Source organism: Sinocyclocheilus grahami, unplaced genomic scaffold, assembly GCF_001515645.1.
Source record: "Sinocyclocheilus grahami isolate Dianchi unplaced genomic scaffold, SAMN03320097.WGS_v1.1 scaffold361.1, whole genome shotgun sequence".
In the NCBI taxonomy this organism is placed as follows: Eukaryota; Metazoa; Chordata; class Actinopteri; order Cypriniformes; family Cyprinidae; genus Sinocyclocheilus; species Sinocyclocheilus grahami.
In genome coordinates, this window is record NW_015505540.1 from 63,663 (window position 1) to 91,426 (window position 27,764).

Below are 27,764 nucleotides of genomic sequence, written 5' to 3' on the forward strand. Positions count from 1 at the left end.
TCTCTCTCTCTCTCTCAGTGATATTTGGATCTGGAGAGGGCCCAGGGCTGAGCTTCTCTTGGGCTTTAACAGCACAGAAGGCTTTTTGGCACCCAGAGCCAAGGTCACGCTGAGTGGCCATATTGTATTTTATGAGAGTACATAAGGCTAGGGCTAAAATGGCCTTGTGATATATTTATTGCCTGTGGCAACAGCATGCAGATCTGCTGCAGTCTTGACTGGAGAATTTTAATGTACTTTGCAACTTTAATAGGATAGGAAGTTGCTACAATGAGTTTTACTGATATCTAATTTGGTGCTATTAAAGTGAAACACAATGCAAGGAACAATTATCTTTAAAAGGAAGCCTTTTAAAGGTTCATTTGGAGACCATTAACTAGTTAAGACTTATGTGTGTTAACTTTCTTAATTATGTCTCTGTGTAATGCAGATATATATTTGTGTCTTTCCTGATGTTTTTGCATTAAAACATTTCAAATGTTCAATCTTTAAAGGGATAATTCACCCAAAATTGAAACTTCTGTCATCATTTACTCACCCTCGTGTCATTCCAAACTAGTTATATATACACTAGCATTCAAAAAAGTATGAAAAGTAATAATTTTGTTCAGCATAAATGCATTAAATTGATTAAAAGTGACAGTAGATACATTTGCAATATTGCAAAATATTTTTATTTGAAATAAATTCTGTTATTCCAAACGTTCTATTTAGAACACTGAAAAAAGGATCACGGTTTCTACAAAAATATTAAGCTTCACGCCTGTTTTCAACATTAATAATAAAAAAAAATTGTAATACCATTTCAGAATATTTCTGAAGGATCATGTGACACTAAACTAACATAATGGCTGCTGAACATTCAGCTTTGCCATTAAAGAAATAAATTACATTTTAAAATATATTAAGATAGAAAACAGTTATTTTAAATTAGAATAATATTTCAACCCCAAACTTTGGAATGGTGGTGTATAATATATTTTTACTTTATTGTAAAATATTCAAGTTTTTCCCAAAAAATTACTTACTGAATGATTCACTAAATGAATGAATCACTGACTCTTCCTCTCTCATTTCAGGTGACCCCAGTGGCCGGACCACCAGAAGGGGGCACCAGAGTGACCATCCGTGGTGTGAACCTGGGTCTGTCCTTCTCAGACATGGTCAACAACGTGCAGGTAGCGGGAATCCAGTGCACTCCACAAGAAAACGGCTACATCATTGCTGAACAGTGAGTGACTGTAGAGCTGTAAAACTCTCTGAGATTAGAATGGGAAAAACTGGTTTAGCTTATCTTTAATCTTTCTCAAAATAGCAAGAGCTGGAAAAGATAATGTCCTACATTACACGTACTGAGAAGCTGTTTCATGGGAAAAAACACCTCGGGTTTTCATCCAGTTCACTTTAAAGCACAGCAGGATGAGTCCATTAAACACACACAGGATCCAATGAACATAGCTTTGATGTCACAAACGTAAAGCGACCAATCAGGGCTAAGGATGAAAGACAGGGTTGGTCATGGTCTTCTCCTTTATGCTTTATTGAGTCTGTCTTATCTGACAAAAACATCTTAACAATGGCAGGAAAACATTTCTGTCTGAAGGGTTAGTTGTCAGCAGTGACCAGGGCTCTTGTGAAGCAGAAACAAGCCCTAATTAGAGTCCAGACAGACCTGGGTTGGTCTCCGCCTGCAGTAGGTCCCATTTTTCAGCATCTGTTTGTGTTTATCCCTGTGATTGTGTCATTAACCCTGTCTGTAAATATCCTAGGATTTCATCATTAATATCAAACCTCCTAGGGGAAAAATTGGGCTAGAGGAGCTAAAACGTGATGATTTGTAGTAGTAGTTTTTGCTAGGACATGCAGAAAAATGGCTGCACTCAGCTTTTTTGTCTAAATTTTGATTTGATTAAGAAAAGGATTAAAAGGTGGAATGTGTAAATCCTTTTAACCAAAGGATTTTGGTTAAAAGGTGAAATGTGTCATTTCTGCACACTAGTATTATAGAATTGCAAAAATAATGTTTGTTTTCAAGCAGGTTTCCTTTAAACACTCCCCTCATCTTTGATTGGCCAGACAAACAGCCCCAAACTCGTGTCATTGGTTGAGCTGTTGCTGTGTCAAGCTTGTCAGAATTCTTAAACAAAGATGTTTTGAAATCTCCAGTGTTTACACTTTGAAGAACTCAACCTACAGGTTTAGTTATAGTTGTCTCTGCATATTAAAATGTGATAGAAGAAAGCATATTAACATCAAAATAATTTCAGTTTTAAATTACCCAGGATGTATTTAGTGCCCTTTATTCTTCACGTAATACACTCCTCATTATCCGTCACTCTTACTGTCTTTTGCTCAAGAAAAATGTCAGAACTGACAGCTAACTGCATATTATTGAGATACTACAGTCTTATAGTTTTTATTAATATTTTGAATTATTTATTTATTTATTTATTGTACATGATTACAAATGTACAAAATGCCTAAATTAAACTAAATGAAAATGAGAACTAGAAGAAATAAAATAAGTTTTTTTTTTTAATTTATTTATTTTATTTCAGTTAAATTTAAGTAACAATTTTTAGTTGACTATAATAACCCAGTGTTGCTAGCACTGGATTACTAGGACACTGCATCCTACCATCTTTATTCTTGAGAGAAACAGATGTCAGCATTCACCATGTCCAGTTCAACAGAATGTGATGCAATTCTACGTTGCATTAAAACTCACCTCAACCTTATTGTACACAGGCATTCTGAACATTTGGCTTTCAAGAATTTATGCCATCATGTTGTAAGGGGGTATCAATAGCGCATAGCGTCTGCATGCAGGTGGAGTATGTCTCCACAGCGCCTCTCTTTGCCGCTGAGGTGGGGACAGACGGAGCGATGGGGGAAACATGCGGTAATTGAAATGCGTGGCGTGCTGCCGGCTGTAAGAGGGAGATTTGTCAGCCCTTCTCTCTTCTGACAGCAGTTTAATCCGAGCGGGATGAAGCCGAGCTGGATTCATTTGTATGGCGCGGCGAAGGGGTGTCACGAGGAAATGGAGAATGCGCCATTGGACCCCATCAAACCCACAAACGGAAATGGGAAGCAAATATCTGTGTTACAACCATCCTGTCTGGTCGTTATATACAAAAGTTGTACACCTTAAGATACCCAAGCTTGCAGTAGATTATTTTATTTTTATTTATTTTTCCCCTTTTGTTATATAAGTAACATAATATGTTAGAGTATTAGCACACACTTGTATTAGGTTGCGGTCACAAAAAAGTCCATTATTTATTGTCAGTGGTGTAGCAATGGATGAAGCACAGCTCACATAGAAGTCACTTTCAAACCAAGTAACTTTCTGTTGCTCAACATGGCAAATTCACGTGACCAACTTAATTTGTGTGAGGAATCTTGCGCCCTTACTCGAAATTCCCAATCACATGGATTCCTATATTAATGACTGGTTTTCAAGCACAAAAGTTCATGAACAAAGGTAAATGTGACTACACCTTTACATGGCTACTTTTGAATGGCTATCAATGGAGAAAGGTGCATTTTTTCATCCACAAAATGGTGTGATAACAACATCTGCCTGCTAATTTCCGAAGCTCTCCAGCCAAACTTGCTCCACGCAGCAGCAATGATTGAGCATTCCAACTTTTACCAACTTTAATTGCCTTAGAAGTGAAAGTCCTCCACTCAGAGTGATTGAGAGGGCATAATGTGCACTGCGAACAGCTGTGAACGCTGTCTGCCGAGCCTGTCAGACTCACCGCAGGAAGCCACATCACGCCCACAATCACGCAGTCTGCGCTGCATGTGTTCCGACAGTCATCCCTGATGATGCGAACACTCGATATCACCCAAACATCGATTGCAGCACACCCGCCCCCGCGTGCTTTCAACTCAGATTTGAATTCTCATGTCGGTTTCATATTTACTTCGTTTGAGGGCCAGTCAGTGGGCTGTGTTTTTATTATGTCATTTGATCTGGCCACCCTTCCGTGAAGCCGATACCTGATCAGCCCGTATGATGTAGCAACATCGATCTGCTCTCTGATCAAAGTGCATGATAACGCTGTATTGATTTGTGCTGGGCATCACTGGTTTCCGTATATGGATGTTTCTGCAACTTCAGGCACTTAAATTTCCCAGGGGTTGATTGTTATTTATTTTATATATTTTTTTTTTATTAAAACATCATTTATATTTGCATCTTTTGGAAAATGTTGCTGCATCCTTGTCCTATATTTATTATTTTTATATTATATATTTATATTAATATATATATATATATATATATATATATATATATATCTGTTTAAAACTGTGATCATATAGATAAAGAGATAAATACACCATATTAATACTTATTTTTTCTATATTTTTTTTAAATAAAAATTTTTTTTAAATTACATCCCCCATTGTGATGTTATTTCCACCACACTACAAATTTTGCTCCAATGAAATTTTTATTCCAGTGTGACAACAGTGTCAATGAAGAGTTTGAGATTAAATAAGAGACTTGTGATGTGTTTAGAAAACTAAAGAACAAGTCAAGGGGAATATCACTTGTGAGCAAAACAGTTCTATTGTTTGACATTTCCAAGCTATAATTTTGTCAAATCTTGTGAAAATATTATTTGTGTATTTAGTATGCATGAAATGCTAGCTTTGAAATAAGCCATACAGTAGCAAGCCAAACTAGTCTGCCATTTTATACCATGATGTAATTTACAATTTCAGAAAAAGAAAATAATAAAAATGACAGAATTCTCTGGTGATGTATGCATGTCCACTATTGGACTACTAGGTTAGTGGACAAATTAAATAAACCAGTATGAAAACCGGCATTCCCATAGGACGATTTTGTCAATTCAGCTAATGGAATGTGTCCGCTAAAGCAATCAAGGAACCAAAGCAGAAATTACATTGAGATCAAGAGGAAATCAATGGAGAGAGAGGAAGAGTCACATACTGATCACTCGGCAGGACTGGAGATGACTTCCAATGCTTTGCTTCCTTACTCTGGAGTCAGTCCAGAAACATTAAGCTTTGTAATCCAGATTAAGGGGACTGAGTGAACAGAAGTTGTGATAATGAAGATTTCTTTCCATTTAAGTGACTTTCATTGAAACAAAGGTTAAAATGTCAAATGTCATTGTGTATTTCTTCTTTTTCAGGATTGTGTGTGAGATGGATGCAGCTCCCACAGACAGTAAACCCGGCCCGGTCCATTTGTGCGTAGGGGAGTGTAAGCCAGAGCTCCAGACGCGCTCTTCTCAACTCTATTCCTTTGTGGTAAGACCTTGAGCTCTGCTACATCTGAATAATGCAGTGAGGTAGTAGTGAAACTGGCCATTGTTTTGGTTTTATTAAACTGGGCTTTACTTGGTCCATTGAAGAAAACTCACGGGTCACTGTGATGTTATGCCTTTGGACAGCTGAACCTTGCTGAGGTTGATTTGTTCTCAGAAGCGCTTTAACAGCAAAAAAGTCAAATCACAGGAAGTGACCCAGAGCTCAACATACTGTACTTCAACTGTTCAGATAGCTTTTTTTTTTGTTCTTTAGGAACAAAGACTTCCTTCTGCACAGATTCATATGGCATGAAATCCATATCTTAATTAGACGTCCAATTTATATATATATATATATATATATATATATATGTATGTATTATTATTAATGTTTAATAATCCTCACAAAACTAAATACAGATTTGCCATTAATCTCTTAATTCTCTATTTTTGAGAGCAGAATAAAAAAATCTAATGGTAATATTGTCAAATATTCAAGTAAATGTGTTATATATAACGTTAAAACCAGTACTATATTTATAATATATTTATATATTTAAATTATAGTAGCAGGATTGTTTGTATCTGTCCAGACAGTTATATAGAATGTGTTGGAACTGTCTCTCCATGCAAATTTGGAGTCATTTAAAAGCCATAAGGTCAATAAATTAACCTTTTGATGGCTCGCATAGCATTTTTATCGGCTAATTGTTCTATTTAGCCCTTTTTAAAGTAGTGTTTTTTTTTGTGCACTTTCAGTAGATTCTTAAATGATGCTGCAGATTAGTGGTTAAAAGCATTATTTACACATGTATTTGCCAAGACATTAAAAGAAAAGCGTGTTTATTGAACTAATGCACTCATCAAGCACAAAAGACTCGAGATATGCCACAAAAACTTGCTAATTTACAGATTGCCGCTGTGTTTGTCATTATTATTGGTAAAACAGCAGCCCTGCTTCCTCCGTTAAGTAGCGAAGCTCTCGTCAGCATAATAGAACTTGTTCTCGGTTATTAAAATATTGAGTGATTATGAATACAAAGCACTACAGGGAACGCACATTGAACACAGAGACAATAAAAGCCATTAAGCGAATCAAAGGAAGGATGGTTGCCATGTTGTCTCGTCGCAGAGGAGCACCTGTGGGAACTCTTGCGCACCTGTCTCAAACACCCATCCGCCGGCCTGGGGTTAATAGATAATCAACAGCAGCATTCACACGCATACTAAGGCAAACAATTATCCATACCACCACAATTAACAGCCTCTGCTAATTAGGGGAGCTGTTTATTTTACAAAATGGCTTCAGCCCCTTTCTGTATGCGTTTATGCATGTTTGTGTGAGCGTGCGTGTGATTTTCCTCCACGCCTTTCATATCGCAGTCAAATATAAAAGCAGCATGTTATCTCAAAAGCTCCGCCAAATGTTGTCGGACAACACGGGGTCCCCAAGCGGCCCACCAGTTGTAGAACAATGCGAGGCTCAACCAAAATTGGTGTTAATTCATTTTTAGTCAATGCACGTGTCAAGTCGGCCACCAGCCATTTCATGTGCTTTCTTAAGACACAGAGCTGCCTTTTTCTGTTTTTCCATCTGCTATTTTCAGTCCCTGTGTACAATAAAGGAAGAGAACTGGGAACTAGAGAGTTTATGTACAACATTTTAAAAGCCTTTTATTTATCCGTGCTTTTCATGTGCTAGCATCACTTATAGACAAGACTGGAAATGCCATTTCTTTATAGCGTTTTATTTCTCTTTATTTGTGAGCTGAGCAGTAAGGCGTATGAGACTGATGAAGGACAGTTGTTATTTACAGATGTAGCTGTCTTTTGTGGACCAGCCACACACATCTAGGCAGCTTCAGATTCAGAAAATGCATGTCTTTAGCTGATTCAGAAAGCTGTGCTGTCATTTCTGTGCTACTAGTGGCACTAAATATATAGTTTAGTCATGAAACTCTAGATGGCGCAGGCTGATGGGGTGTTAACGTAACTGATGTTATTCAGTAGGGGTTGCACCGACAAATATAGGACTAGTCGCTGGTCCTATAGAGGGCGCAACAGGATAAGAAATCTTTGAAGGACTTCCACATTTATGCTCCGAAATGTGGAAGTCCTTCAAAGATTTATGAAATCTTACTTATGAAGAACTTATGAAAAATCTCCTTCAAAGATTTCATCAAAAAAGCTCGTACATCACGCTCAGATCGCGCGCACATAGAAGCATTCAGTGCGGAAACGTATCGTCAACACTGTTCTGTGATTTCTCAATAAAATAGCTTAGAAACTGAAAAGTTCAAGCATATATTTCTTAATAACTAAATCCCACAGCTTCACTACTAGTAGAGAATCGCTGCCAGGTAGAATTAATTCACACACGCAATCGCTCTCACTAATGCATTCATATGAATGTAATCTTTACTGTGCTACTTTATCTGTATCTGATTTAGAACGAGCAGAAATCTGTGAGAAATATAACAACCCAATGACAAAATAACTGATAAAAATGAGCTGTTATAGGAGCAATAGCCATGTGGGCAGCGCTGTGTCATATGCCATAGCTGTGCACAAGGTGTTTGTCACAGCTCCAGACATATTTGTTCATTAATGACGTCATCAGTGACTAGTCGACTTCGACTTGACTTTCATCACATAAAAGTCGACGAAGTTGTTCAACCCTTAATATTCAGAGAGTTAAACGACTTGGCACAAACTGATTGGTTAATGCTGCATATGCAGCCAATGAGCTTACTGCCTTGCATTTATATGGCTGGCTAGCATTCACTAGAGATTCCTGCAGCGGGCTTTCAGAGTTTCTCTGAAACCCTCCACCTTCCCTAGCTCCACCTGTATAGATCTGCTACGGGGTAATTTTATATGCTATTTGTGCAGCAGCAGTATGTCTTAAATACTCACAGCACCGTATCGCCGTATGTCAAGGCAAGTCACCTTTATTTATATAGCACTTTTAACAATAGAGATTGTGTCAAAGCAACTGTACAGCATTAATTAGGAAAATATTGTGTCAATAATGCAAAATGATAATAGTAAACACTCAATTTTCAGTTAAAGGCAGTTCATCATTGAATTCAGTGATGTCATCATCCAGCTCAGTTCAGTTTAAATAGTGTCTGTGCAATCAAGTCGACGATATCGCTGGAAATTAAGTGTCCCCAACTAAGCAAGCCAGAGGCGAGGCGACAGCGGCAAGGAACCAAAACTCCCATCGGTGACAGAATGAAGAAAAAAACCTTGGGAGAAACCAGGCTCAGTCGGGGGGCCAGTTCTCCTCTGACCAGACGAAACCAGCAGTTCAATTCCAGGCTGCAGCAATTTCACATTGTGCAGAGGACTCAACTGGTTCCTGTGGTCTTGTCCCAGTGGCCGTCTAGGAGACAAGGTCCTCACTGGGGATCTGTCTTTGTGGCTCATCTAGTTGTCCTGGTCTCCGCTGACATTCAGGGCTGTAGAAGTCCTCTCTAGGTACTGATCCACTATCTGATCTGGATACAGACTGGATCTGGTGGCTACGGTGACCTCGGAATAAGAAAGAAACAGACTAATATTAGCATAGATGCCATTCTTCTAACGATGTAGCAAGTACATCGGGTATTATGGGAAGTGTTCCCAGTTCCGGTTGTCCTAATTAATGCAGCCTAAAAATCCTTTTAATGGATTTGAATATTAGAAATGTGTTAGTGTGTTATGTGTAAGCCAGGTTAAAGAGATGGGTCTTTAATCTAGATTTAAATTGACAGAGTGTGTCTGCCTCCCAAACAATGTTAGGTTGGTTATTCCAGAGTTTGGGCGCTAAGAAGGAGAAGGATCTGGTGCCCGCAGTTGATTTTGATATTCTAGGTATTATCAAATTGCCAGAGTTTTAAGACTCTGTCAATTTGATGCATTTTGATGTTTTGTATGCATTGGCAGTAGCAAGTAGCCTGTACTTGCTTGCAGCAGCAGAAATAATCTACAACTACAGTAATAACCAACAGCAGCAGCGTAGCAGATCTATTCCGCCAAGACCAAATACATTAACATTGTCATATCCATCACCATGCTAAAATCTTCAGAAAGTTGTCATGATTAAAATGGAATTAATTATATAATTTAGCTTTTTATTATAATATATTATACTATATTAGGTTGCGTTAAATTTATCAAAATTGACAGTAAAGTCATTTTTAAGACTTAAAAGATCACAGGAATAAATTACATTTTATAATATATATTGAAATAGAAAACCATTATTTTAAATTATAATAATATTTCACAGTATTACAGTTTTGTACTTTATTTTTGATCAAATAAATGCAGATTTGGTGAGCATAAAATTTATTTTTTTTTAATTAAAAATTTTACCAAACCTAAACTTTTGAAAGGTATATATGTGTGTGTGTGAGAGTGTGTGTGTGTATATATATATATATATATATATATATATATATATATATATATATATTCAATAATACTCAGTACTGAGACACAGTTTCTTTTTTCAGGGAAATTAATATTGTTAAGATTAATTAATCTGCATCTTGAACTTTAAGTAAAGGTTTTTTTTGTCTCCATCTCTTGCTTGTTTCCTACCCATATTCTCTTTCTGTTTTTGCAGATGCCATCGGTCAAAGGATTGTCCCCCAGTCGGGGTCCAGAGTCTGGAGGAACTAAAGTGACTATAATGGGGGAAAACCTGGGGGCAGGCAGCAGCGTCAGTGTGCTTTTTGGGAACCAGACCTGCGAGTTTTATGAGTAAGAATCAGCCTTTTTAAATACTGTTTGAAATCCCTATTTTAAGAAATGTAGCTTATCAAAATAAATCTTAAGTAATAATGCAATAATACAATAATAATTAATAATATAGCTTGATTAGTTTTTTTTTTGTTGATAAAGTTAGTGTGAATAATTGAGGCTAATGTTCCATATCTTCACTTACTCTTTACATTCCACATGACTTATATCAATCAAAGAGAGTTTCTGATTATTTACTGTTCCTCTAGATTTCCCACTCTTTAACTGTTTTCTCATCCTCTCTCTCTAATTTTGTATGTAAATATCATACCCCTGTCTGGCGTCTTACTATATCTCCTCCTTTTCCGTCTCTCCAGGATCACAATTGAAAGATGAGGCTGATTGTAGTGCTTTAAGGTGCAAGAGAGCGACAACTTTAATGCGATATTGGCTAATTGCAGATTTCTATTTTGTCCTGTGTTCCTGTGGAAGGATGACGCATTCAAGTGTGTGCGCGAGGTTGCAATAAGTAATAGCTTAACACTCTAATACACTGCAGAGAGAATGACTAATGCTCACTTTGCACAGGTAGCACTTTCAGTGAGAGCTGTAAGAAAAGACTGCAATTGAAAAAGAGCAGAGAGCCACCCACTAGCACCATTCATATATAGTGTGTCTGAACAATGTCTAGCCATCTGTTATTAAGTTAAAACTTTGTGTCGTGCTTTGTCTCTTGTCAGAATCTGATTGGTTTGTGTCTGTTTGCTTTGTCCTCAGACGGACTATGACGGAGATTGTGTGTTACTCTGCCCCTTCTCTGACGGGTGTGGGGCCGGTTCAGATCAGCGTGAGCGTGGATCGCGCCCAGGTCCAAGATAGCCTGACTTTTGAGTATATAGACGACCCCACCGTTCAACGCATCGAACCGGAATGGAGCATCGCAAGGTAACTGTACATATATGATGCAGTGTTTTAGTATTGGATTATGTAAATCAGAAAGTTTGGCCATGTATTTAAAGCTTGCATTTAAATCACTATTAGCAAACACTTTTGACTTTTTGAGGCTGATGATTCTCATACCATTTGAATGGATATCAGACACATTGCTGCAAGAAATTGATCTGATTCACTGAATGCAGCTACTAATATTTCTTGCTGCTGAAGTCTTAAAATCCTTTGCACAGTCTGTAGAGTATGTCTCATGTCTAAATATAACTTTAAATAACAGCATGTAATGTAATACCAAGGGAGCCAAATGATTGCCCATTGACTTCTATTATATGGACAAAAAAAAGAGACATTTCATAAATCATGACATAATTTGGGTGTGCTATCCCTTGGAATGATTTTTGAGTATTTCACTGTGCAGAACTGGACTGATTATACAGAGCCTCAACATATTCATATGAAAGAGCTGCACATGATTAAATACAGTAGCAAAAATTAGACAGAAATAGAATGTGCTGAGAATGATTATATAAGTGATGCTGAGATACAGGTTCATTCCAAGCTGGAGTTAGAGAGAGAAACACAGAAAGAAAATGTCTCTCACCAAATCCAGCACATAGATACACAAGTACATATTATCATGCCCACCAAAGGAAATAGTATTGCTCAAAGGTTGCTTTTTCATAGCTCCAAAGATTTAAAGGGATAGTTCACCCCAAAAAATGTAAATTTTCATCTTTAACACCCTCATGTTGTTCCAAACCTGTATGACATTTTTCCCTTCTAAAGAACACAAAAGAAGATGCTTTGGAGAACATTGGGAACCAAAACACATTGGATACCATAGACTTCCTTTGTATGAACATAAAAAATAGCATTGTGACAGTTGTCAATATATCTTCTTTTATGTTGTATACATAAATATACAGGTCATACAAGTTTGAAACTACATGCAAGGGAGTAAATGATGACTGATTTTTTTTTATGTTTTGGGCAACTATAACAATTCACATTAATGTACAACATGAAAGCATGAACATAGTCTAAGGTGTTTCTAGTAAAATATTTTCAGAAAGATGAGACAGAATATAGCGCTATATTTGGCCTGGGCGATATTTATCGACGGTACACCTTCTTCGATTACGATATAAAAAATGTTTGATATAGTGCATGATATAGGCACGTGCTGTCTGACGCAGACATCACACACAAACACGAACATGAGTGCTGTGCCTGCCTGTGATGAGGAGATTGTGAGTAAAGAATGAATATTAGTCGAATTTAAAATAAACATTTGCATTTGAATGCAAAAATAGTACAATCCAAAGTTAGATGTGCGTCAGGGAGCGTCATCAGTGGAGCACGAGATGCGGTGATGATGATGTAAGTTACATTGTAGTTTAATGTCTAGCCCACGAGGCGCGCAGTTGCTGTGTTATTCATTCAAAATATTAAAGAAATATAGAAGCTCAATGCGGAGAAGATCTTGAATGGGTTAAAACCGAAACCAAGCCATTCACACAGAACGCATATTCAGCACATTTTCTAGACGGACAAATACGATTGCTGCACTCACGTCTCACACAAGAGATGTAAACAGCCATGCAAAGTTAAAACAGTTTAAACTTTTAGAAAACACATCGCAAATTTGTGGAGGTTTATTCCTTTTCACTGCGTTCAATGCTGTTTTGTTCATAATTGTTTATGCAATTTACGAAATTATATTTGATTTATATGAGTTAATTTAGACATAATGCACGTTTTTCATAGACAGTTACTTCCTTGCGTTGACAATTTAATGTGCTGCATTATTTTGCTCAATGCGCCCTCCTGTGGCCTCGGGAGACAAGCCAAAAGTTTAACCTATTTAATCTGCATATAAAACATTAGAAATTAAATATTTGTTTAATTTTTATTTTGTTTTTGACTGTTAAAACAAAAAAATATTTGTTGTTTGTCTCAATAAATTGAGTTAATTTAAAAATACAGTGGTTAAATGTAAAAAAAAATTCTATTGCTCTTTGTTTTAAAAAAAGGTTATAAAAAATGTCAATAATTATCGATACCGAGCGATATGAAACATTATATCATTGATAAATGTTTTTGCTATATCGCCCAGCCCTACGCTATATTATTAATTTGGTTAGCATAGATCAAATCATTTGATGAGAAATATTTGCGCTCATACTGAGATTTCTGACTTTTATCTTTTTCGTTTGATCGTATAGCTGTCTAGGATGAACAGTTGCGATATTGAATGAATCACCTATGTGATTTTTCATTCTTGTGGGCGAGTGCCCCATGCCAGGGCATCAGTAGATGGGGTCACAGTGCTGTATCTGTTGGACCAGAGCGTGGCCACACTGAACAGAGCACCGTACAAGCGGTGCCTGGCAAATGAAGTGCTCATGAGTAAACAACTGAAACACCTAAAGCTAGAGCTCCTCACCCATTCCACTCCCAGACACTCGGCTCTTTTGTTGTGCTTTATCAAGCCGTGGACATTCCCAGAATGCTAAGCAGGATCACCGCTGCTTCTGTTTTTTTTTTGTATTTTCAAAGACACGTCTAGTATGTTTGATTAAATCTACTGAAGCCAGTTAAAAGCATCTTTAATCAGAACTTTCTCAAATGCTTATTATCTTCTGAGCACCACATCACAAAGAAACAAGTTTTAAGGGCAGTTTTGATTCAAGTGGAGGTGAGTTACTTCTGCATCAAAATTTTGAATTTTCAAGAATTTTCACATTCATACCATCTTGTGTGTGTTTTTTTTTTAGCGGACACACGCCTCTGGTGGTGACTGGGACTAACTTGGATGTCATTCAGGAGCCGAGGATTCGGATCAAGTACGGCGGGCGGGAATCCGTAAACGTGAGTAGCTTCATTTGTGTTATCGTTGGTTCCTCAATTATCCGCCCTCAGTTTTGAAATGACCTTAGTTACCTGAGCTCAGGGGCTTCTGGGAGAACAGCTCTCTCATGTGAGCTGATATCTCATGAGGGCCGACGCAATGAAACCAAATCGTATCAGTTTGACCTCAGAGATGCACCACCTTGGGAAGTGGGATGCTTTGTCTGCAGGTTTGAGTTAATTATCGGTGACTTTCAGAAGAGAGAGGATCACACAATCTGCGCGCTGCCTTTTTTGGGATGCATTAGACTAATTTCTGTCTTTTCTGTTGACCCATGGAGGCGAGATCCGCCGTGACTCACTGCCACAGCTCCAGAAATCTCATATATCTCCTGCCCACAAGCCTCTGTGTGACCTCTTTTTCAAGCTGTGTATCTGTAATTTTGACTAAGTACCCTGCTGAATTATTCAGTCTGTGCAAAGTGCTGCAGATGAGGCATTTAATGTGAGCATTTTACTCCGCTCATACCACCTTTGTCAAGCTGGAATTTGTTAGGCATTATTTGCAGAATCCTGCATAAAACCAGCTTCATCCGAGGCGGTACTGGTGGATAGTGGCCAGTTAAAGAGGGTTGTATTGGTTAATGGGTTTCAAAGGATGATGAACTGCAGACAGAATGGTTTGGTTAGCATAAAGACATCCCAAAAATAATAAGGGCTGAGGAGTCAGTACAAATTCAATTTGCTCGCCACTGCAGGGAGTCCGAGTTTAATTAATGGAATAGGATTGGTCAGTGTAGTCAGACAGAAAGATGGGATAGCCAGTGGCGTCTCATATTTTCTGTTGTATTATCGTGCTTTGTATCAACTATCACTTTAAAAGCAACAAAAAAGTCAGAGAGAAGGTGGAAAATGCTCATAATGAAACTAAATTAGGCGCCAAAAAGTATGACAGGTCTCCATGTACGATAGGTGCATGTTTTTGAACAATATGATATGTAAATATCATTTTGGGAATATGAAAGTGTTCAGAAGTAATCACACATTGTCTTTTACTTTGCTGAGGTGAAAGCAAACTGCTATAGTCTTTTTTCCTCTGTTCCCGATAGCATAACTGCACTTCAGTCCCCAGCTGTACAGATGTACCTGTGTAGTTCTCCTGAAAGTCACTTTTAGTAAAAGAGACACCAACTGCGCAATGAGGAGTGACAGCAGCCCCGCGTTCCTCCACGCTTCACAGAGCCCAGAGCTCTTAGAGTTCTTAAAGGGACTCGTGAAATATGTTGTGTGGGCGCTGTCTGATGTGTCAGGTGCTAGTGCCGTCTCTTTCTTTTTCTTTCTTACTTTTTACAACAGTGGAAAAAAAAACAGAGGTAGACAGAGAAAGGTTGGCTTTTGCCTCTTAGGCCTCATCACCAAAGACTCAGCTGGCTTTGATTCCCTGCATTTTTATTAATCGTTGAGGTTAAGATCATGTATGTCTTCATCCCCCGTTTTGCTCCGTATTTTGGGGGAGGGAGGTGGGGAAAAAACAGCGGCATAATCTGGTAATCAGACCCGAGCGTCCGTCAAGGCAGCCTTCAAACTGTCTTTTGCCTCCTCCCCAAATTGCTTCTCTTCCTCCTCTCCTCCCCTCCCGTTACCTGGTGGGGTTCTCAGAAGCCGAACGAACGGCATACAATTGCCTTTGTGCTTCCTGCTGTACCTATTACCAACCCGCAATTGAGACATTAATCGTTTTCCTGATTATAGCTAAAAGATTAGTTTTTCTACCTTTGTCTTCTCTCAAGGAGGAGAAAGAAAAAAAATGCTTGACGTGTGCCAGCGGAGAGATCCGGTAATGAAGTCTGGAGACAGATTCCTAAAGCTTTGCGCGCCACTATCTGAGACGATCACAAAGGCACTTCAGTTTTTTCCTTCTAAAATGAAGCAATCAGACGCTCCCACCAATCAGTGTCAAAGACCTCCCTAGATACCTTGGATAAGAGTGCGCTTGCAAAAAAAACAACATGAAGAACATGAACTATGGATGATAAAAGCATCTTAGTGTTTAACAGAGCCACGGGCATTTTTCTACAATCATGCAGATGCTTATAGTAGTTCTACATTCGCCCTTATTTCCAGCTGTCTCATTTTTTGCCATTATATAGTTACATGTGCATGTACTTGAAAAACAAAGGGCATAATTCAGAGCTGGTGGGCAGCTCTGCTCAGTCATTACCATGAAACGTTTTATTCTCCTGTGTCAGTTTGCTGTGATGGGTTCAGAAGAAGATATCATGCTGTTCACACTGTACTGCGTTTCAGTCAAGCAGAGAAGGTTCATCATTTGCTCAACTTTGTGTTTTTGGACCCCATTGACTTTCATTGTATTTATATGTACTGTGTGTGCGTGTGTGTGTGTGTGTGTATATACAGTGGGGCAAAAAATATATATACACAGGTTTACCTTTCTTCTTTTCCTTTGGTGGAACATAAAATAAGGTATTTTTAAAAACGTCTTAGTACATTGTTTGTTTTGTCCCATACAATGAAAAGTCAATGGGGTCCAATGTTGTTGTTTTTGTACCTCACTGACTTTCACTGTATGGACAAAAACAGTTGAAACAATCTTTAATATATCTTCTTTTATTTTCCACAGAGAAAAAGAAAGTCATGCATGTTTGGAACATATCAGGATGAGTAAATGATGACAGACTTTTCATTTTTGGCTGAACTATCCCTTTGCGGCATTTCTACCATTTTCACTGAGTAACTTGACAGATTTTACAGATTTTAGCCAGGGAGCACCATCTCTATGCAACTCTTTGTCCTAGAGCATCGGAGAGATGCTTGGATTGATTAGTTTAGGTGGGTAGGACTGTGCTTTGTGCTGAGTCATGTGTCAGTCCATGGAAGAACCTGAATCCAATTATTTCAGAGAGACCGTAAAGGATCCCAATTATTTCCACAGCCAAATACCTGCAGCTACTGCAGTCTGGTCATGGAAGGACAGGAGAGGAACTCGGATGTTATTAGTCTGGTGCAGGCCCTGAAGTGAAGCTAAAAAGACATTTGGTTTTGACCCACTCAGTATCTGCATTTCCTTCTGCTTACAGCAGGTGTTATTTAAAATACAGTTAAAACCTGCTAATTAAATCCAGCCATGTGGAAAGCTAAATCTTTCCCCCACTGTTGGAAAACTGGTAGCTTGATGTGGGCGGAAGTGAAGAAACAAACTGGTACAGCAAGACAAAATGTGACAACAGTCAGTGCGCCTCCAGCCAGTTTGAAACAGATGGCATACAGAGGCAGTGCTAGGCTCTTCCAGGCCGTGCCAGGCTGGTTGTGGCCACAGCATCTGTCTCTGACATGGCACTGCCACGCAAGGACAGAGAAACACACATACGGTTCAATCGCATTAGACCCTTATCTTGTCCTGCTTAGCTGGCCAGCAGCATTGTGTGGCATTTAGAATGGCTTTTCAAATTAAAGACATAAAGGTTGCAGGTTCAGTGTTTGGTAGGGGTGGTCCATGAACTGGAGAAGTGCTGGAACAGTCCTCCGCTGTCATCAATGTAGTAAGTAATAATTTAGTGCTCACTTTTATCCTAAGTGACTAACAGTACACAGTACACTAACTACAGCGACGATATCCCTGAAGCAATCTGGTTTAAGTGTCTTGCTCAAGGGCACAATGGTGGTAGTTCATGGATCAGCCCTTGTGGGGCTCAAACTTGCAACCTTCAATCACATAATCCTACATATTTTATATATATACATATATATCAATGCTGAATTTTTCTAATCAGAAATACAGTAAAACAATAATATTGTGAAACATTGCTATTTAAATTAACTGTTTTTCTATTTGAATTTATTGTAAAATGGAATTTATTCCAGTGATGCAAATCTGAATTTTCAGCACCGTTACTTCATTCTTCAGCGTCACATGATCCTTCAGAAATCATTCTAACATGCTGATTTTGTGCTCAAGAAACATTTCTTATAATTATCAATGTTGAACACAGTTGTGCTGCTTAATATTTTTGTGGAAACTTTGATTTCTTTGAAAAAAAATGCATGTAAACCCTAATATAATTTAAATGTCTTTTTTGTTTATATCAGAAGTATCTTGTCATTTTTCTGTATTGAGTGACTGATTGAAAGTCCTATCAAAGGCTTTTTAGCTCCACTAAGAATCAGTTTTTCTACAATTTAACTAGATCTGCATTTCCTCTGTGTCCTCTCGGTTACCTCACGTGGGGTGCTGTGGAGTGTGTAATGGGATTACAGGTTTTGATGACAGTGTGACTTTAGAGTTTAACCAGATCCAGACCCTCTGAGCTACAAGAGAGCTTCTGTTATCATGCAAACACTATGCATAATATGAAGTGCCTACAGAAGAGATCTGAGGCCAAGGTGGCGGAGTCAAATGTTGTTTAAACCTACATGCTGTTTAGTCAGCTGCAGTGAAAGTTGTCATTTTGAAAGCATGTTTTTTATGTTTGAATTTCTTAGGGAAATGTAGTAGGTTGGTCCTTCTAGATGATTGATATTTTGCTGTATTTAAGAGATGGTCAGGCCTGGTAACCAGAAGGTTGCAGGTTCAAGCCTCAGTTTGAGTTTTTTTGAAGGATTTTGCTTGTTTTTGTGCCTTATTCAGATTCTCAGTTCCAGAAATCGGGCCTCGAGGATGAAAACATTTTCTTTGTAATACCCCCCATAGTGTTTACTTGTAACGGCATCAACCTAGCCAGCAAGGATAAGCAAAACCAGTTAATCACTGACAAGAAAACCATCTCAATCTCAGAATTGATAAATATCACTAATTATACACTCCTTAAGGGCCAAGTGAAGAGGAAGAGCAAAGGAATGAGGAACCAAAAGCTATGGAATGAGATGCACCCTCAGTCTCGCGCAAATCAAGTTTGTGTGGTCAAAATGATTTGGTATCGATTGTGGCTCTGGCTGCGAGGAGACGAGATGCGAGTAGGAGGTGTGGTGCTCGCCGGTCCTGCCGTGCTTTGAAGATATTTAGCTCTAATTAAGTTTCTCCCCTGAGTGTCGGGGAGAAGAAAGAAATTAGATGAAAACCTCCCGGCACAGTAAGAGTTTCACAGCAATCAATTTTTGTTGTTCGAGCGTCAGCGCTGCTCTCTGCTACTCCGAGGGAACGGTTCAGTGCCTGTGCACGTAGACTTGAGTGCATCCGTCAAGTGTGACTGCTGAAGTTTATGCAGTACAGATCACAGTTGTTGCACACTTGAGGCATGAGAGGGCTACAGTTTGCATCATTTCAGCCCAACAATGTAATCACATTGGATTCGGGGCTTAGCGATACGTTGAGCTTTGTTACTTGTGCTACAGGTTCCAGCTACACCCTGAGACTAATCAAACTCTAGATTGTTTGATCTTTCTGTAATATGTAATATGTATATATTACAGAAAATTAAACCTCTGTAAGGTCCATTTTTTGTATTGTTGAAATATTTTCATGCTAATTAATGACATTTCCCACTTTTCATTTTATTTATTTATTTTTGTTATTATTTTATTTAAAACAAAATCATAAATTAATGTTAATTGAAAACAAATACCACTATGATGTGCTTGCAATAGCGTTATTTTAGTATCATTGATATACTATTATAGTTTTTGTTATTATTTTGAATACATTTTTTTTATTTAGTCTTCATTTTTAAGTTAAAATAAAGTTTTAGTAATTTTGTTGTTTTTTTCTCATTTTTTTATTTGTTTTTGTTTCATGTAAAACTATGTATGTCTATATAGTTCTTATTAATTTTTATTTTAATTAACAGTTATTTTAGCACTTAGTTATACTAAACTAAAACGATGCGAAACGATGCCTTGGCAACTAGTGGGAATAAAATTAATTTATGATTTTTATATTTTTTTCCTGTTCATATTTTAAATGTTTATTTTATTTCAAGTAACATTTTTTTAGTTTGTATTAATAACCCTGCTTCGCAATTTAAGTATTTTTCTTTCTGCAAAATATGATTACTTATTTATTTTGTTCAAAATCAAGTCGTCACCTTTATTTGTATAGTGCTAAACTGATTGTGTCAAAGCAGCTTTACAGTGGCAAACAGAAAAATAGTTTGTCAATAATGCAAGAAGAAAATAACAATTTTCTTTGTAATTTTTCCAGCTAAAATCAGATGACCCGCGCGTGTTCTTGACAGGTTTTGTGCTAGATATGCAGCTCATTTTATCTTAAAGAACAAAGCCTCACAATAATGTGTGACATGGCGTGATTCGATCAGAAGAGCATAATTTACACTTTTAATGTTTTCCCTCTGAGTTTGTTCCTGATATTTGAATTTAAAAGCTACTCTTACATTTGTTCTCCAGCTCCGTTGTTGTCTAACAAAAGGAAATGCATCTGCAGTCTTTTCAGTTCAGTAAAACACTTGAAAACAGATGGTATCAAAGGGATCTTAATGGGAAAGAACTGAAGTGAGATGAAACAATGGATAGCAATTACTCTCGAAAAATGCTGATGAAAATTAAGCATATTTTTCTCTGTCTCTCTCTCATTTCCAGGTGTGTAAGGTTCTGAACATCACGACTATGAGCTGTCTGGCTCCCTCGCTGACAGCCGAGTACAGGCCGGGTTTGGACTCAGTCAAGCACGCAGACGAGTTTGGCTTCATCTTCAATAATGTGCAAGCTCTTCTAGTTTACAACAACACTAACTTAATGTACTACCCCAACCCTTACTTTGAGCCTCTCAGCACCAATGGCATGCTGGAACAGAAACCTGGCTCACCAATCATTTTAAAGGTACTTCCATCCTCATGCTTGACCCTTTAACCTAAGAGCTACAAATCAGACTGATAGTATCTAAGCATATACAATGTTTCTTAAAAGATCTGTTAACCGTAAATATGTATATACACAGAAATAGTCAGTAGTGTAAGCTTTTCAAACGTACCTAACCATCATCCACATGTGCTGTGTGTGTGTGTGTGTGTTTATATCAGGGTAAGAATCTGGTTCCTTCGGCCTCTGGAGGAGTGAAGCTTAATTACACTGTTCTGATAGGAGAGACTCCCTGTTCTGTCACCGTATCGGAGTCTCAACTGCTGTGCGAGCCACCAAATCTCACTGGCCAGTACAAAATCATGGTAAGACTATTTTTCAACCCAGATCTAAACCATCTTATAAGTGGTTTGAAATCTGATTTTTGGAAACAAGTTTCAGTATGAACTGCATGTATACAACACCCCATATAGTAAACTACAGTACCATTCAAAAGTTTGGGGTCAGTATTTATTTATTTATTTTTAAGAAATGAAAATCTTTATTCAGCAAATACACATTCAATTGATCAAAAGAGACAGTAAAGACATTTAGAATGTTACAAAAGATTACTATTTCAAATAAATGCTGTTCTTTTAAACATTCTCTCCAGTAAAGAATCCTGAAAAACATTAATCACAGTTTTCATAAAAAATTAAGCAGCACAACTGTTTTCAACATTGATCATAAAAAGAAATGGTTCTTGAGCAGCAAATCTGCATATTAGAATGATTCTGAAGGATCATGTGACACTGAAGACTGGAGTAATGATGCTTAAATTAAGCTTTGCCTTCACTAGAATAAATAAAAATTTTAAATATATTAAAATAGAAAAAAGTTATTTTAAAGTGTAATAATATTTCACAGTATTGCCATTTTTACTGTATTTTTAATAAATAAATGTAGTCTTAGTGAGTATAAGAGATTTCTTTTAAAAACCGACCCCAAACATTTGAATGTAGTTTTTTTTCCCCTTTCTGCTCTGTTTTTGTAAAAGAAAGCTCTAATAATCTGATTGAAAAATGAGTCCGATTTCTGAGAACAATGTCTCATGTGTTTTACATGCTTGAAAGGCCCTTCAGTACTTGTTTACTAGATTTGAGACCTGTGCTGTTGAGGAGGGTGTTAAATGTCTTGTTTAAATGCTCATTGTTTACTATTGTTCTACCACTGGTTGAGACTCAGACCAGACCTTCAGCAATGCCACAGTCTTGCTGCTGTCACCTGGTTCCCTAGAAACAGAAAACCAATTACTTAGTGCTGTGTCAGTGCTGCCCAAAACACAATGTGTATGTGTGTTTTTCTATATTTTTGTTGGTTCAGAGATTAAGGTATATTTTTACACCCTGTATCTCTGTGTGTGCATCTTTACGTGCGTGCATTTATTCTTGATTGATTCTCATGTGTAAATATATGTGGGTTTGTTCTCTCAGGTGCAGGTCGGTGGTCTGCATGTGTCCCCCGGCTCAGTAAACATTCTCTCTGACAGCCTCCTGACTCTTCCTGCCATTGTCAGCATCGCTGCCGGCGGCGGCCTCCTCCTCATCATCGTCATCCTTGTGCTTATTGCCTACAAGCGTAAATCCCGCGAGAACGACCTGACACTCAAACGACTCCAGATGCAAATGGACAACCTGGAGTCCAGGGTCGCGCTGGAGTGCAAAGAAGGTGAGAAAGACACTGACATCGCCTTTTCACTATTTTGCATGATTGATTATTTGTGTTTATTTGGAAGAAAATAATTGTATGTTTAATTACAACCACACATGTTGTGGAAAAGCCACAGTTTAATGAGTCAGATTAAAGCATTTTAATTTGTTTTTGACACTTATTAGTGTGTGTGTGTGTGTGTGTGTGTGTGTGTGTGCGCGCGTTTTTGTGACAAATGAGGACATGAGTGTGTGTGTGTGTGTGTGTGTGTGTAAAATATGAAGATGCAAAAAAAGTCAGTCTTCAATTTTTTTTCAAATGAGCTTTTCTATTAGGCTCCTATTAAAATAGCATTACACATTTTTGAAAATTAAGCATTCAATAACTGACTAATAACCTTTTCTTTGATATTAAAGTGAAATTACTGAACCTAAACATGGGAGCTTGATAAAGATGCTCATTTAAAAGAGAACATTTTAGAAAAATCTATTATCAGTAGATGTGTTCTTTGGGAATGGAACCCATGACCTTGGTGTTACAAACACCATGCTCTTTTAGTTACAGGAAATGATTGGGTTTGGGGATTGTGAAATGTCACAGGATGGATTTTGTCAAATGTTTCTGTTAATGTTTTTCACCAATTAAATTTTTAGTCATAGAGCGATGCAACAGACACCATTGTTACAAACACCATGCTCTTTTAGTTACAGGAAATGATTGGGTTTGGGGATTGTGAAATGTCACAGGATGGATTTGAAGTGTCAAATGTTTCTGTTAATGTTTTTCACCAATTAAATTTTTAGTCATAGAGCGATGCAACAGACACCAGCATTTGAGGGTTCCAGGAGGCTGACAGATAAAACCCTTTCTTACACACAGAGAGAGCGTCCCTGACCTACGGTTAGCGGGTTTGAGAGGATAAGGTTTGTGTTGACTGATTCTGGAGCCACAAGGAATTTAAGATGCAGAAGTATTAAAGGGGCAGATTGAGTCCTGCACACCATGAACGCCTGTGAGAGAGTGAGTTTAAGATGAGAGAAAAGGCATAGAGAGAGACGCCGGCCCGAGATGAAGAGGACAGGTGAGGGGAGATGATAGAGTGAAGGCAGAAGGAACGTTCCAGAAAAGAGAAATAAAGAAACGTGAGGGGAGAGAGAAAGAGAGATAGATAACTCCCTCAGGGAAGAGTGCTGCCCCAGGCTCTGTCAGAATGGACCCAATTAAAGACATCCCACCTCCAGTTTCCAGCAGCAGGGGACAAGCACTTCAGCAGCCTGCAATTTATTCTCTGTGTGTGTTTGTGTGAGCGAGAAAACCATTAATAGAGAGAAGCTGAGAGGTTATTTTGGTTTGCTCTCTTTGTCTGCCTGCAACACCCTTCAGGAACTTCATAAAAACCTCAAACTGGACAAAAAGTCTTCAGAGATACTGATTAGCAGTTCAGCAGTTCAGGTTTTGTTGTGTTTGGACCTTTAATGTGACTACAACTTCTCAAAAATCTCAAGAAATGTTCACGTGTCACCCCCATATATCATGTTTAAAGTAAAAGTTTCTGTTCCAGTTCGTATATCATATATTTAAAGTAATTTAAAATAAGAAATTATATCTTTTTGATGACAGTTAAAAACTTTTTCCTCTCTAAATTCTCATTACTATAATACTTTTTGATCTTTGAGGGTAAAATATTATTTGATAATATTAATAATGTTATATTATTATTATATTGTGATTTTCATATAATAGTTATTTAAATGAATAAAACATTAAAAATGTTCCATATATTTTAATGCACTTATACTTGTTTTTTCATCAAAAATATATCAGCATAAATAAAAGCATATATTAGTACAACAATAAATACTTTCCATTTGGAGATTTCGAATTTGAATGAATTTTATTTGAAGTCAAATAAAATTATAATTTATATATTTATCAAGTTTTTCTTGATTTTGTGGCAAAACATGACCTGGACATTGAACGTCAATGTTTGAATGTTTCAGTGTATTGAAATTGTTTCTCTTTTTTTCTCCTCCCCCTTTTTGTTTTCAGCTTTTGCAGAACTGCAGACAGACATTAATGAGTTGACGAGTGACCTGGACCGGGCCGGCATTCCCTATCTGGATTACCGCACATATGCCATGAGAGTTTTATTCCCCGGCATTGAGGACCATCCTGTGCTCAGAGAGCTGGAGGTGGGCTGCGGTCTATGTTAAAGGGGTGCTATTATGCTTTTTAATTTTTTCAACTTTAGTTAGTCTGTAATGTTGCTGTTTGAGCATAAAAAAGATCTGCAAAGTTACAATGCTCCAAGTCCAATTCAAAAGGAGATATTTTGTTTAACAGAAATCACTTTTCAAAAACTACATGAACGACTCGTTTGGACTACAACGCATATTTTCCGGGATTTGTGATATCACAAATATCGACGAATGGGACGAGACCTGGTTGAGCTGCACTAGAGAAGGCAACCAGTGTTATCACTATGTCGGAGACACGCTAGCTTTCCCAAGGCAGACGAACTTAGAGTGGTTACAATCATCCAGGTTTAAATCGCGCTCAAATTGATTTGATTTTGACGCAATATTTACACTGAAGCTCACAGAGTTACCCTATGGTAAGGGGCATGACATTTCCCGACCCAGGTGCCGAGTGCTGCCAATCACAACACACACTGGCCCAGCTAACCAATCACAGCACATTTCGTATTTCAGAAGACGGGGCTTCATTTGTTACAGGAACTATTCGAGCCGTTCATGCCAGACTGAGGAGAGAGGTGTTGTAATAATGTAAAATATGTGAAAAATAATGTGTTTTTCGAACAACCTAGTATGAGAGCCTGTTCTAGTTCACCCCCAAAACGAAATCAAGACTTTGTAAAAGAGCATAATAGGACCCATTTAAGAGGATTTATTTCATCAACACTTTTCTCTAACAAGTTGTGCTAACCAGGTGCAACATGGTGCACATTTCTGTGCCATGTGACACAATCATAGGCAATCAGATTGGATATTTAATTTACAATTATTTGGAACAGGATTTTAGAGACTACCCAGCGCAATGACCATAAAATGACCATAAAAATGTCTAACCTGGTTAGGACATTGTGTCATTTACAGCTTTTCATGTAGCATGTGCTCTTGTTTTTTATTTAAATATGCATTAATGATATTAGTACATTGACAGTTGCAGTTGGCTTATAAAAATGTTTGTATTTAACAGCGAAGATGTTGTTGTGTGTTCCAGGTCTCTGGTAACGGGCAGCTGTGCGTTGAAAAAGCTCTGAAGCTGTTTGCCCAGCTGATAAACAACAAGGTGTTTTTGTTGACATTCATCCGTACACTGGAAATGCAGCGCTCCTTCTCCATGCGTGACCGTGGCAATGTGGCGTCGCTAATAATGACGGCTCTCCAGGGTCGACTGGAATACGCCACGGATGTGCTCAAACACCTGCTGTCCGACCTCATCGACAAGAACCTGGAGAGCAAGAACCATCCCAAACTGCTGCTCAGGAGGTTTGCGGCTTACTTCATGTTTCCAGTTTCATTTAGTTTTTCATTTACTTTGTAGTGTTGAATGAATGCGTTACTAACTGAACTCAAAGTTTTGTTGTGTTATCTAAGCCGAGCATAATAGCTATATTGATTCATGATCCATAACTCTACATCCCTCCAGTCTCGCAGTACGGCCCCATTGTCAGTGTCACTTATCATTTGTGCGCTAGGTACTCATAAAACATTCATGAGCAGCTCAAATCTACTTGTTTTTTCCTCTCTCGGCTGTCCTTTATGCTTTCCCTCCAAATTTGTATTGGTTTTTCAAAGTCTTTCCAAAGCAGCGTGTTAACTAGAAGATTTAGACTAATAATGATTAAACAAAGAGTTGTCCAAGGGCTAAGCGCAGTCCATGGCTGCTTTCATTACAGCCCCACTTGATGGAGGCCGAGTGTATTTTAGCTTTAGCTGGAGGTGATTAGTTCCCGCCGACTGCGGTGCTATATCAGCTATACATCACACTTTGAATATTCAAAGCAGACTGGCCAAACAAATACCACAGCCATTCCTTGTTTGCTGTCTCTCGATCTTATTGAATGATTTTTGGTGTTTCGTTACGTGACTCAGCTCATTAATAGTCACAGTAAATAGATGCAGGGGAAATGTGGATTACGCCGTTATTTAACTTATTATCTGCTGTCATTAGGAACACAAAACACCAATCCCCCACGCTGGCAGGCTGGGCCGTGGGGATCAGGGGCCCGTGATTTTAGATGACACTTTGTTCTTTTTTTCTCTATGGGAATTTAGGAGATTATCGATTCGACATGCTCCTTTTGGTCTTATTCACAGATCCATGTCTTCACGTTTCCAGGAAGCATCTGGAAAACAAGAAGGCTATATTAGAAACCCAACAAATCTGTCTCTTTCTGCCGTGCTTTCATTTATTTATAATTTCCTTCCTTTTTCACTATCGCATTCGGCCACATGGTTTCCTGTCGGTGTTACGGTTAAACGAACACCACCGTTTCCTTAACTACTGCTGGCCTCCACTCTCTCCACATCGTTTGGGCTCCATCTCATTAATTTCTTCTCTGTTCCTTTAATAAAAGGCATTGCTCTGTCTCTGTCACTCTCATTTTCTGTCTGTCTTAAAGGGGTCCTATTATGCTTTTTCACTTTTTTAATTTTAGTCAGTGTGTAGTGTGTATGTTTGGGCATAAAAAAGATCTAGAAAGTTACAAATCTCAAAGTCCACTCCAAAGGGAGATATTTAGTTTTTAAAAAATCAATTTTCAAGAACTACAGCAAACGGCTCGTTTGGACTACAGCGTTTGGTTTCCGGGCTTTATGATATCACAAAGCGGCTCATTAGAATTTCATTACAAATAATTCCCACCTACAGAAATTTGAATGGTTGGGGGTTGGGGGGTGGGGAGGGGCGCGGTTGAGGTTAGAACGCTTGGTTGAGTGAGCGCATCAGACGAGACGACGAAGAAGAAGTGCTGCTGCAGAGTTAGTGCGTCAGACGAGACGTGGCAGTACTGAAACACCGCCTAAGCTGTTCGCCAATCACAACGCACTGGGACAGCTAACCAATCACAACACATTTTGTTTTTCGGAAGGCGGACCTTCATCAAAGCCGGAACTAATCGAGCCGTTTGTGCCTGCCTGGGGAGAAAGGTATTTTAATAATGTAAATTATGTGAAAAATAATGCGTTTTTCGAACCACCAAGCATGAGAGCATGTTCTAGTACACCCCCAAAACAAAATCAAGACTTTGTAAAAGAGCATAATAGGACCCCTTTAAGCATTTTGATTTCAACTGACCCGTGTAAACAAACTCTGCCCGTCTTGTGAGCTTTTTCTGTATCTGCTCCTCATCTTAACATTTCTCGGATAATGGAATACATCTAGAGCTTGTTCCACATCAGTGAGCGATGCATTTGCTGGAGTTTCTGGATCAAGCGGGTCTTATTTCCTGTTGTA

General features: G+C 38.2%; 1 protein-coding gene across 1 annotated transcript in view; it reads left to right on the forward strand.

Moving 5' to 3' along the window:
- LOC107549023 (plexin-A2-like) overlaps window positions 1–27,764 on the forward strand; it is an 88,738-nt gene that overhangs the window by 32,003 nt on the left and 28,971 nt on the right. The window contains exons 10-19 of the mRNA XM_016229924.1: window positions 1,080–1,231; window positions 5,178–5,295; window positions 9,910–10,046; window positions 10,803–10,970; window positions 13,754–13,847; window positions 20,376–20,615; window positions 20,816–20,959; window positions 22,067–22,301; window positions 24,333–24,475; window positions 25,527–25,795. Coding sequence (XP_016085410.1) covers window positions 1,080–1,231; window positions 5,178–5,295; window positions 9,910–10,046; window positions 10,803–10,970; window positions 13,754–13,847; window positions 20,376–20,615; window positions 20,816–20,959; window positions 22,067–22,301; window positions 24,333–24,475; window positions 25,527–25,795 — 1,700 coding nt within the window. The remainder of the gene's footprint in view (window positions 1–1,079; window positions 1,232–5,177; window positions 5,296–9,909; window positions 10,047–10,802; window positions 10,971–13,753; window positions 13,848–20,375; window positions 20,616–20,815; window positions 20,960–22,066; window positions 22,302–24,332; window positions 24,476–25,526; window positions 25,796–27,764) is intronic.